This window comes from Rhinatrema bivittatum, chromosome 13 (assembly GCF_901001135.1).
Source record: "Rhinatrema bivittatum chromosome 13, aRhiBiv1.1, whole genome shotgun sequence".
Taxonomy (NCBI): domain Eukaryota; kingdom Metazoa; phylum Chordata; class Amphibia; order Gymnophiona; family Rhinatrematidae; genus Rhinatrema; species Rhinatrema bivittatum.
Genome location: NC_042627.1, coordinates 41,272,750 through 41,285,411, shown reverse-complemented (window position 1 = coordinate 41,285,411; position 12,662 = coordinate 41,272,750). Strand labels below are relative to the sequence as shown.

Sequence of the window (12,662 nt, the reverse complement as noted above, 5' to 3'; positions counted from 1 at the left end):
CAAAGGTCCCGTGGTCAGATCACTGCCTCATAACAACTTCATTCTCAATAAAAGATACTAGCCCGGCTTGCATTCCTTCGCCCTCCTTCACATACAGGAAAACTTGCTCACCAGAAGATCTCAGTAATCAATTATCACCACACCTCTACCACCTGGACCTCACTGACCCGAACTCAGCGCTTCGAACATGGAATACAATTACGGAAACTATAGCTAACAAGCTATGCCCCCCTATAACAAAAAAACCACACACCAATTCCTCCAAAAGACAGCCCTGGTTCTCCTCAGAATTAAGGAAACTCAAACTCCAACTAAGACAAAATGAGCTAAATGGCGCAAAAACCCAGGAACCAATACCCTCTCAATCTACAAATCAATTCTTCATCAATACAAAGCAAGCACCCTAAGATCCAAGAGGGACTTCTACGCTTCTAAGATACACGACCTTGTCTTCGATGCCAAAGCACTCTTCAGCTATGTAGCCAACCTCACGCAATTAAACCAGACAGAGATTGCACATGACCAAGCTCAATCGAAAGCTGAAGAATTAGCACTATTCTTCAGCAACAAAATCAGCAATCTTCTATCTCAGCTCCCCACCAAAGCCACTGCATCACTAACCACTCCTCAATCCGCAATCAACAATACCCGATTAGAAGAACTTGATCCAACTTCAGCCATTGAGATCCAAGGAATTCTAAGGAAAATGAAACCTTCCTCTCCCCCTCGGATCACATCCCAGCTAAACTACTTTTATTCAATTCCAGACTCTATCTCCAAATCCTGGCAGACATCATAAATTGCTCCATCACACAAGGACTCTACCAGAAAACCTCAAACTGGCCTCACTCAAACCCCTACTCAAAAAACCAAATCTCGACCCCAACGATCCCAACAACTATAGACCGATCGCTAACCTCCCCTTCATAGCCAAGATTATGGAAAAATTGGTAAACTCACGACTCTCAAACTACATTGAAGACAACAACCTCCTATTCCCATCACAATACGGATTCCGCAAAACCTTAAGTACGGAAGCACTCCTCATCTCCATGACAGATCACATCATCCTAGGCCTTGACAAAGGACAAGCCTTCCTTCTGATCCTACTGGACCTGTCGTCAGCATTTGACACCGTCAACCACTCCCTTCTCATCAACCAACTAATAGCCATAGGTATCTCAGGCACTGCCCTCTCGTGGTTCAGAACCTTCCTCAGCAATAGAGGATACAAGGTTAAGATTCATAACAAAGAATCCTCACTCTACCCCGCGTCAGTAGGAGTCCCCTCAGGGCTCATCCCTATCTCCTACCTTATTTAACATATACCTGTTACCCCTTATGCCAACTTCTCACCTGACCTCAAGCTCAAACATTTCCTCTACGCGGATGATATCCAAGGTCCTGATCCCCATCAAGGAGTCACTTCGCGAAAAACACGGTCTCATTGGGAAACATTGCCTCCAAAATATCAAACAGCTTCTCACAAGCCTCAACCTGGTACTAAATTCATCCAAAAACGGAATTACTATTCATCACACCAGAGAACAGCTCCTGCACCCCCCACTTCATCCAGCCATACCAAAAACTACACAAGTGGAGACCTAGGAGTTCAAATTGACAATCACCTGAACCTGAAAGCTACCATCAACAAACCACCAAAGACTGCTTTTATAAACTCCAAGTACTGAAAAGAATAAGACCTCTGTTCCATACTCATGACTTTAGAACAATTCCTACAATCAATCATCTTCGCAAAGCTGGACTATTGTAACACCATCTTGCTTTGGTCTCCCCTCTCTACACACCAAACCACTGCCAAATGGTTCAAAAATGCCTGTGCCCGTATACTCATTAATACACAGGAGAAGAGACCATATAACCCCTATCCTAATGGCCTCCACTGGCTACCCCATCCACTTCAGATAATATACAAGGCCATTCTCACCATATACAAACACATTCAATCAACGAGCCCCAATTGCCCTTCATTTCCCCTCCGATTACACACTTCAACAAGACCGACAAGAGACTGCTTACAAAGGATCACTTACAAGTCCCCCACCAAAAACTACCAGACACATTACGCTAAGAAATCGGGCCTTCTCCACAGCCGGTCCTACTTATGGAACTCTATCCCCCCAGATTTAGAATGGAACCCAGCCCTCTCAACCTTCAAGAAAAGACTCAAGACCTGGCTGTTCAGGCAGGCTTTTCCTAACTCCAATATCATTTAACTCCTAACAATCATCACATCACCATCAACATCACTATTAAGCTACCTCTTACAATGTAATTATATGTAATTAGCTGGTTTCCTTTTTCCTTTTTCCTTCTCATTCCAAGTTCAATTTTCCTTGTTACATGTAACTGCTATTTCCGCACTATTGTTCAAGTTTAAGTTTATTTTTGCACTCCTGTTTCATGTGAACAGCATGATGGGACTATTGTCTTGAATGTTGGTATATAAAAAACTTAATAAATAAATAAATAAATAAGATGACTGATTAAAGACGAAATCAGTTATTTACTTTATTTGTTTATTATTATTTATTTTAAAACTTTTCTATACCATCGTTTAGTGATATCCCATCACAACGGTTTACAAATAGGCCTCATAAAATAAAATCGAAATGGATTGTACTTTAACCAGAGGGTGCCGCAGTTGTTCAGATACATGATTCAATATTATAAGCTATATGTAATGTGTATTAAAATTCCCTTTATGGGCTAACCGTAGATGCGGTATACTGTAATTCTTTAACTTAATACTTAAGTGTGATAAAATAAAATAAAAATAAAACCACATATGTTCTCAGGTGACTTTGCTTGTGTGTATAAGTCCTTTTCTTGTTTCTTCGTACTACCTATTTCCCACAATCAGGCAGGTATAAAATATGACTGAATATGATCATAAAGTTCTAGTCGAGCTAAACATATGCTAACATGCTTTCTTTTTGGCTTGCAGCCCCGTATTTTGCCAGCACTATGATTATTGTTGGCTTATCAGTTGTTGTGGACAGTTTATTGTGCTGCAGTATCACCATCATTACCCAGATGGGAGTAAAATGCCAAAGTGGGTAAGTCCTAATTGCTTTTTTAACCTATTGACTTTACTTTCATGCAATTAAAAGTAAAAATGAAAATGACAAGCCTACATTATTATCTGTGGGACCAAACCTAACCTGTCTTACATAGATTACTAGATTCACTAATCTACAGATAGGGGTAGATTTTAAAAAAGAGCGCGATCGCGTACTTTTGTTCGCGCAGCAAGCACAAACAAAAGTACGCTGAATTTTATAAGCCGCGTGTATCTTATAAAATCCTGGATTGGCGCGCGCAAGGCTGCCGATTTTGGGCAGCCTGCGCGCACCGAGCCGCGCAGCCTGCCTCCGTTCCCTCCGAGGCCGCTTCGAAATCAGAGCGGCCTCGGAGGGAACTTTCTTTCGCCCTCCCCTCCCATTCCCCTCCCTTCCCCTACCTAACCCACCCACCCGGCCCTATCTAAACCCCCCCCTTACCTTTGTCCCTCGATTTACGCCTGCTAGAAGCAGACGTAAATCTATGCGTGCCAGCGGACTGCTGGCGCGCCGTCATCCGACCCGGTGGCTGGTCCGGAGGCCTCGACCACGCCCCCGGGCCGGCGCCACGCCCATGGTCCTGCCCCCAAAATGCCGCGTCCCGCTCCTGAAACGCCGCGTCATTCGGCCCCGCCCCCGACACGCCCCCTTTAAAAAAAACCCGGGACTTACTCGCGTCCTGGGGCTCTGCGCGCGCCGGCGGCCTATGCAAAATAGGTGCGCTGGCACGCGAGGGCCCTGCTCGCGTAAGTCCAGGCGGATTTACGCGAGCAGGGCATTTAAAATCCGCCCAATAGTGTGTAGGAAGGATCCAATGCCTGGATTATTATTATACAGCAATAATATGCATCCAACATGCTTGTTTTGCACCTCTCTGGACTAAAAAATTCTTATTTTTAATTGTGCATAAGAAGAGTTCAGTTCACAAGCCCTACATGTTACAAATTTTGCTATCATTTGCAAAAAAAAAAAGACAAACTTTTCTCTATTTTGCAATATCGTGCTCCTGCTCCTGGCTTTTCTTCAGTGGACAGAAATATTTGTTAAGCAATTCTGTTTTTTCCTTTCAGCCTTTACATATTCCTTCCCTTTACCACCAAGTCTCACAATGCCACTTTTGCACTTGCTTTCACTAATATTTCCTTAAAATGTCCTGTTCCCTCATTTGCCATATTAAATATTTAGTCTTCCATTTGTATCTTCACTCTCCTGACTGCCTTCCCAGCTTCTCTTAGCTTTTCCAGATATTGTTTCCTTTCTTTCTCTTTCTTCGATATTTTGTAGTTTATGAACACTAACCTTTTTTTTCCTTATCGTTGCAGCTACTTCTTTAGAAAAACCTAGTGGCCTCTATTTCCTCTTACTTTTAATAACTTTCATATAAAAAAGTTATGAAAGTTATGAAAGTATCGCAGGCCTGCGATACTTTAGGGAATGAGGGGCGGGGGCCAAAATGGGGGGCGGGCCTACGCTGCCGGTTTCGCACCCAATAGCGCCACCATAGAAGGTGTAGCTATTGGGTGCGAACTCGGACACGAAAAGGGCCTTACCTTTTCGTTGTCCGCGGCGTCTTCGCGGAGTCGGCCCCGGGTGACGCCCCGACTCCTCCTCTTCCGGGGCAGACTCCCATTTTGGTATCGCACGCGATAAGGGACTTTTCGAGTGTGAAACGTCCCTTGAGATCCGGATGGAAAATGAGGCCCTTAATCTGGCTATCTTACTTAGGCCTGGATTTATTAAGGCTTTTCTCCCATTCTGTGTCTATAGGAAAAATGCTTAGTAACTGACCCCCTTTAGCCAAGTAAGTTTAGCTAAGGTGAGGTTTCAAAATAGCTTGTATTCTGGTATATGCTACTTTACACACGTGCTATTTTTACATGTGCAAGTTTTGAAAATTCACCTTGTAGCTTTCCAGATGTTGTCCTTTTTTCCCTATATCTAGACTAATGTGTAATGCTTTACTTACTCGAGGGCTTTTTTCACCTATCCCCAATAATCCTAGTTTAAAGTCCTCCTCAGCAGATTTGCCATCTTATTTGGAAGATCCTTTTTTTCATAGGTGGATACCAACTCTCCTCCACAGTTCTTGGAACACCATCCCATAATCCAGAAAACCAGAATGCTTCTGTTAGCACCATCTATGCAACCATGCATTCATCTCGTCTTGCCCCTTCTTCAATAGGTGGCCACATCTCTGCTCAGCAGCTAGCTAGACCAGGGTTGATGAAAGTTGTACCCCACTGAATGATTAAACATGACCACATACTGAAATAGTTAGCAATATTTAGTTGTTCCAAAAAAAAATGGGCTTGAGATAGGGAAGTAAACCATACCTATATACTGAAGTTTTTAATATACATGCATAGTTCATCCTGCCTTACTCCACCCACAGTCAAAACTAAGTATATAAGTACTTATGAATCTGCATAAGTTTTAGTGAATTTTCAGAAGGAAAGTGCTGTGTAGGGTCTTGGGTAAAGAGATGAGTCATGTCGTAGGAGAAGGGACAGTCTAATAAGATGATGCTGGGTACCAGCATTTTACCACCTGATCTTAGTTTTTAATACTCTTCTTCCTTATTTATTTAAACACACTTCTATAACGCATGCTTCCAAGATAGCATTGGTTTGTAATATATGAATAAAAACAAACATAATTTAGGCACCAAAATGAATTTCGAAACCTATTTCATAAAACATGAACGTCCTTTAAACCTTCCTTTCCTTCTGTTCCCCTAAACATGCTGCAGTAGCTTCCATCAGACATTTCTGTACGTTATATACAATAAATTCTAGGGCATCATCATTTATTAGGTCCAAATACCTCCTAAAATAGTCATGTCTTTAAAGATTTCTTGAAAAATTTAGTCTTTTCTTTTTTAGCATAGTTAGAGGACAATTTTCAAAGTCCTTTATGTGAGTAAATAGCAATTTATCTGCGTAAATTGCTGTCTGAAATTGCCTTCCCTGAATATAGCTAAAAGTACATGCGGTGATCCAGAGCCCAAATACTCTCACAGCTGCATTTGGAGAAGGTATTCCTGGGGTTGTTTTGAGTGTAATTGGAAAATAGCATTCATAGATTGTATTTCAAGTCTATGAGTGTTATTTTCCATAAAAAATCTACCTGCACGGAAAAGCAGGTGCAAGTGTCTGTGGGTACTTGTGGCACTATGTGTAGATTTTCTCTTTGAAACTTCCTGCAAAGACCATGGGCATAAAGTATCTGTGGACTTTGTTCCAAAGAGGAGAGTCTGAAAATTTCCCCCTAAGAACATTCCATACTGGGTCAGACCAGGGATTCATCAAGCCCAGCATCCTGTTTCCAACAGTGGCCAATCCAGGCCATAAGAACCTGGCAAGTACCCAGAAACTATCCCATGCTACTGTTGCTAGTAATAGCAGTGGCTATTTTCTAAGTCAACTTAATTAATAGCAGGTAATGGATTTCTCCTTCAAGAACTTATCCAATCCTTTTTTAAATACAGCTACACTAACTACACTAACCATATTCCAGATTAGTTTTAAATGTGCCACATGCTAACTTCATGGAGTGCCCCCAAGTCTTTCTATTATTCGAAAAAGTAAATAACTGATTCACATTAACCCATTCTAGACCTCTCATGATTTTAAACACCTCTATCATATCCCCCTCAGTCGTCTCTTCTCCAAGCTGAAAAGTCCTAACCTCTTTAGTCTTTCCTCATAGGGGAGCTGTTCCATTCCCTTTATCATTTTGGTCACCCTTCTCTATACCTTCTCCATCGCAACTATATCTTTTTTGAGATGTGGCGACCAGAATTATACACAGTATTCAAGGTTCGGTCTCACCATGGAGCGATATAGAGGCATTATGACATTTTCCGTTTTATTCACCATTCCCTTTCTAATAATTCCCAACATTGTATTTGCTTTTTTGACTGCCGCAGCACACTGAACCCATGATTTCAATGTGTTATCCACTATGATGCCTAGATCTCTTTCTTGGGTGGTAGCTCCTAATATGGAACCTAACATCGTGTAACTACAGCAAGGGTTATTTTTCCCGATATGCATCACCTTGCACTTATCCACATTAAATTTCATCTGCCATCTCAGGTCTTCCTGCAATTTATCACAATCTGCTTGTGATTTAACTACTCAGAACAATTTTGTATCATCTGCAAATTTGATTACCTCATGGGTCCCAATACAGATCCCTGAGGCACTCCACTGCCCACTCCCTTCCACTGAGAAAATTGTCCATTTAATCCTACTCTCTGTTTCCTGTCTTTTAGCCAGTTTGTAATCCACAAAAGGACATCGCCACCTATCCCATGACTTTTTAGTTTGACAAAGTTCCTCATGAGAGGCTTCTAGGAAAACGTCTTCTGAAAATCCTAGTACACTACATCTACCGGTTCACCTTTATCCACATGTTTATTAACTCCTTCAAAAAAGTGAAGCAGATTTGTGAAGCAAGACTTACCTTGGGTAAAGCCATTCTGACTTTGTTCCATTAAACCATATCTTTCTATATGTTCTGTGATTTTGATGTTTAGAACACTTTCCACTATTTTTCCTGGCACTGAAGTTAGGCTAACTGGTCTGTAGTTTCCCAGATTGCCCTTAGAACCCTTTTTAAATATTGGGGTTACATTAGCTATCCTCCAGTCTTCAGGTACAATGGATGATGTTAATGATAAGTTACACATTTTTACTAATAGGTCTGAAATTTCATTTTTTAGTTCCTTCAGCAGCTTATTGCTCTACTTAAGTATTTAGATATTATTTATAGTTACATTAAAATATCTCATTTTGAGGGCAATTTTCAAAAGCCATTAACCCGTCCAAATGGCTAGATACCCAGGTAAAAGTGCTATTTGAAAACGTCCCCCCCTATATGTAGGTAAAAGTAAATGTATTATCCTACAGCGTGCACACTTTTACCTACATTCTTGTGGAGGCATGCCAACAGCGTAGTTAGGCTGGGGGAGGCAACAATGGATGTAGTTTTGTACTTTCTGCAAGTACTTTTTCCTTGGACAGTTTTCAATAAGAGATTGCATTCATTTTATCCAAATGGGAAAAACGTAACAAATGAGCTGATTTTCAATTTGACAAATAGTTTGTGCTTTTAAGGCACTGTTTAACTACAGATTAACCCCCCACCCTTGCTGCCTTCCATCATGAATCCTTCTGTTGCTTCTCTAGTGAAAAAAGGGGCAGGACATTCTGCCCTGTTGGCTCCGGTTGAAACATGCACGGGCCAACGCTGAGACCAGCACTAAGTTGTTTTACCGCTATATTGCTTTATGGCCAGATTGTTTTACAGCTGAAAAACAACCTGGCACCGGTCTCTAGGGGTGTGCATTCGGATTGACCGCATTAGTAAAACGCAACTCATATTTTTTTTTTACTTAAAAAATAGATTCGACATAAACGATCGGATTTCCCACATATCGAACATAGATATGTTCGATATGTGGGAAATCGCGATTGTTGAGCCAAAATAAAAATATAAACCCCCTCACCCTCCTTAATCCCCCCCCCCCCGACTTACCACAACTCCCTGGTGATGGAGCGAGGAGTGAGGACGCCATTTCTGCAATCCTTGGCGAGAAGCATGTGACGTCAGCGGCACGTCGAGTGACGCCGGCGTCACGTGATTCCCGGCTCGTTCGCGCCGGACGGCTCGTTCGGCCCAAAAAGAACTTTTGGCCAGCTTGGGGGGGCCTCCTGACCCCCCCAAGCTGGCCAAAAGTTCTTTTTGGGCCGAACGAGCCGTCCGGCGCGAACGAGCCGGGAATCACGTGGCGCCGCGTCACTCAGACGCGACGTCACGTGATTCCCGGCAAGTTCGCGCCGGACGGCTCGTTCGGCGCGAACAAGCCGGGAATCACGTGACGCCGACGTCACGTGATTCCCGGCAAGTTCGCGCCGGACGGCTCGTTCGGCCCAAAAAGAACTTTTGGCCAGCTTGAGGGGGTCAGGAGGCCCCCCAAGCTGGCCAAAAGTTCTTTTTGGGCCGAACGAGCCGTCCGGCGCGAACTTGCCGGGAATCACGTGACGTCGCGTCTGAGTGACGCGGCGCCACGTGATTCCCGGCTCGTTCGCGCCGGACGGCTCGTTCGGCCCAAAAAGAACTTTTGGCCAGCTTGGGGGGGTCAGGAGGCCCCCCCAAGCTGGCCAAAAGTTCTTTTTGGGCCGAACGAGCCGTCCGGCGCGAACGAGCCGGGAATCACGTGGCGCCGCGTCACTCGACGTGCCACCGACGTCACATGCTTCTCGCCAAGGATTGCAGAAATGACGTCCTCACTCCTCGCTCGATCACCAGGGAGTTGTGGTAAGTCTGGGGGGGGGATTAAGGAGGGTGAGGGGGTTTAATTTTTTTTTTTGCACATATGTACATATACCCAACTCATTGGATTTTTTTTATGTCCATATTGGCCGCAAGTGGGACCCCCTTTCGGACATAAAAAATATGAACATAAAATTTTGCTCTGCACATCCCTACCGGTCTCATAGCTGGCCCGTACCATGTTTCAACCAGATCCAGCAGGAGAGGAGTGACTGGAGATTCCTCCTGCCCCTTTCTTCATCAGAGACTCCACGGAAGGTGTGAAGGCAGTCATTGGGGGGGGGGGGGGGGGGGGGGGGGTTTGGTGGGAGCTGCAAGAGAACATGGGAGGATGTTTCACATTATTTTGTTTTTGTTTGGGGTTTATAAAGAAGTTTAATGTTTATTTTGGTTTGGCAAACTAACCAAACCAAAATAAACATTAAGCAAACCAAAACCAATCCCCCCAAAATGAAAAAATGAACTGAAATGAAAATGTTTCCTCTGTACATCCCTAATTTTCAAAGGTAAAGTATTTGCAGACTTTGCACCTGTCCGCAGTTTTGAAAACTGCCCCATGTAACAAAATAAAATGTCTGTACAATAACGACAAAACATGCATAGAGACTTTTAATTGAACTGGGTGTATAATATAATACTGAATCACATATAAGAGATTAATTAGTGTGCAGTCCTGATATATATTGGTTTTAGATTACATCACTATTAAGAATTTATTTTGGGATAACCGAAAACAATTGTCACTTCTTTGTAAGATTCAATTTAATTTATAGGTTTCAGTACAACACTAGATAGTTATTCATGCGATATGTAGATGCAACCAATAATCATGTATTTGATCCCCTGTAAACCATGAAAAGAAGACCTTTCAGATTTGTTTTGATAGTTTATGGCATGGTATGTAGACAAGAGGATTTTATGTTCAAGGGAAACAGGCATGGCTTTTCTTCATTCGTTGTTTGTCCTTGGATCAATAAATCAAACAATTTGATGCTCTTCTAACTGTTAACATGTTTTTGACCTCTAGACAAGAATCATCTTGTTGAACTGGTGTGCCTGGTTCCTAAGGATGAAGAGACCAGGGGAGTATAAAGTGCGACCTGCATGCCAACATAAGCAGCGTCGCTGCAGCCTGTCTAGTGTAGAACTGAACACTGTAAATGGCCAGCAGTCCTGCAATGGAAATATGCTTTACATTGGCTTCAGAGGTGTAGAGGGGATCCAATGTACACCCACATCAGACTCTGGGGTGATCTGTGGAAGGGTGAGCTGTTCTCCTACAGACGAAGACACTCTTATCCATAATGCGCACCATTCTGAAGGTGATCCAGATTTGGCAAAGATTTTGGAAGAGCTCCGATACATTGCTAACCGGTTCAGAGACCAAGATGAAGAGGAAGCCATTTGCAATGAGTGGAAATTTGCAGCTTCTGTGGTAGACCGCTTGTGCTTAATGGCTTTCTCAGTCTTCACTATCATATGCACTATTGGCATTTTAATGTCAGCACCAAACTTTGTTGAAGCTGTGTCTAAAGATTTTGCTTAAGTTAAAATTGCAATCTACAGTATCAATGACCTGTATGTTGTGTGGTACATACATAGTCATGGTGATATGACTTCTTACATGCCTGGTCTCATTAATACACTGTCACTTGAAGTCCTTTCTTAACAAGTTGTCCTGCCAAGGAATGACTGTTAATTCAAGGAATGACTATGTTAATTACTCTGTCAACAAAGTTAGTTGTACGAAACATAGAAACATAGAAACATAGAAATGATGGCAGAAGAAGACCAAACGGCCCATCCAGTCTGCCCAGCAAGCTTCACACATTTTTTCTCATACTTATCTGTTTCTCTTAGCTCTTTGGTTCTATTTCCCTTCCACCCCCCACCATTAATGTAGAGAGCAGTGATGGAGCTGCATCCAAGTGAAAAAGTACTGTTTAACTATGGATAAGTATCTTAGGAAACATAGTCCTGCAATAAAAACACTGGCATTCAGAACTGATATTCTGAAAATGCTTTAACTACTTATTGAGGAGTGGGGTGAAAAGAAAGGCGATAAGGGACATTTTAATTTTTATTTAAAAAATACAAATTTTTATCACTTAGGTTTCATTATTGCTTTTCAACATTGATAGGGCTGTCACAAGGGCGGGAAAAATGGGTACCCTTCCAGGATGCCAGGCCAGGGTGAGGGCACTATGCTGCTGCCAGTATCAGACCAGTGGCAAAAATATGTCTTGTGCAGCCAATCTGAGCAACAGACCAGCTGCATAATTGGAGGCAGACCTGTCTCCTCTTTCCAGTCACCTGGAGCACCCTTACATCCAGTGACAGTGCTAGACATTGTTGTCTCTATTTTTTCAGGTGAAGAAAGCATGTACAAAAGATTTCAGGATGTGAAATACATTTTCAAAAAAAGCTTTTTTGGGGTAGGGAAAAATTGTTAAATATGAGCAGGATTGATGTTTTTTTTCATTGCATCAAATTTAAATCTAGTATAAAACCATCTATCTAACTATATAAAAATTTGGAACATAAATGTTAAAATTCTAGCACTGCAGCAAAGTTATTTATTTATAAATGTTTTATAGAAGCTCAACAGAATGCCCAGAAACCATGGTTGCAGGAAGCATCACTTTTAAATGATGTTTGTAAGCTTTCTGTAGATTGTTTAGAGCTGTTATGTCAGGTATTGGAAACCATTTTCTCCAGTGGTAAAACTGGCATGTTATTTGTAAATTTGGAATACATACCTTACTTTGGAGCATTAAAATAAATAAACTGTTTTCATTGAAAATGAACAAAAAAATCTCTTTTTATTTTGACTTTGCTATCTGAGGCCTTTACATGATTGGCAAATTCCTTTCAGTCAATCACACCAATTGTAATACATTAAAAAAAAAAATCAGGGTAAAGCAATTATTTCTCTGAATAAAAGAATTGAAATAATTGCTAAATACCATGGGTTATATTATTCTCCCTTCTTATGAGATGATTTTATAGTGAGAATAGATAAAAAGGAAATCATTTAAAAAATGCAGGTTGTTCAGCTTTTTACCTAGGTTTAAATCTCATTTAGATGTTTTCTTCAGTAAAATATGCCTAGAAATGCCCCCTTTATAATTACCGTTTTAGTTACCAAGGTCTTAAAGGGCCTTATTTTCTAAAGTCTCGCAGGCCTGCGATACTATAGAAGATGAGGGTCGGGGGGGCGAAACGGGGGGAGGGCCTGCG

At 42.0% G+C, this 12,662-nt stretch overlaps 1 protein-coding gene across 1 annotated transcript in view; it reads left to right on the top strand.

Annotated features, from left to right (window-relative positions):
* LOC115075411 (neuronal acetylcholine receptor subunit alpha-7-like) overlaps positions 1-12,167 on the top strand; it is a 147,833-nt gene extending 135,666 nt beyond the window's left edge. Inside the window, 3 exon segments of the mRNA XM_029575758.1 lie at positions 2,969-3,018; positions 3,021-3,080; positions 10,450-12,167. Coding sequence (XP_029431618.1) covers positions 2,969-3,018; positions 3,021-3,080; positions 10,450-10,968 — 629 coding nt within the window. The 3' untranslated portion in view covers positions 10,969-12,167.
* The last annotated feature ends 495 nt before the right edge of the window (positions 12,168-12,662 follow it).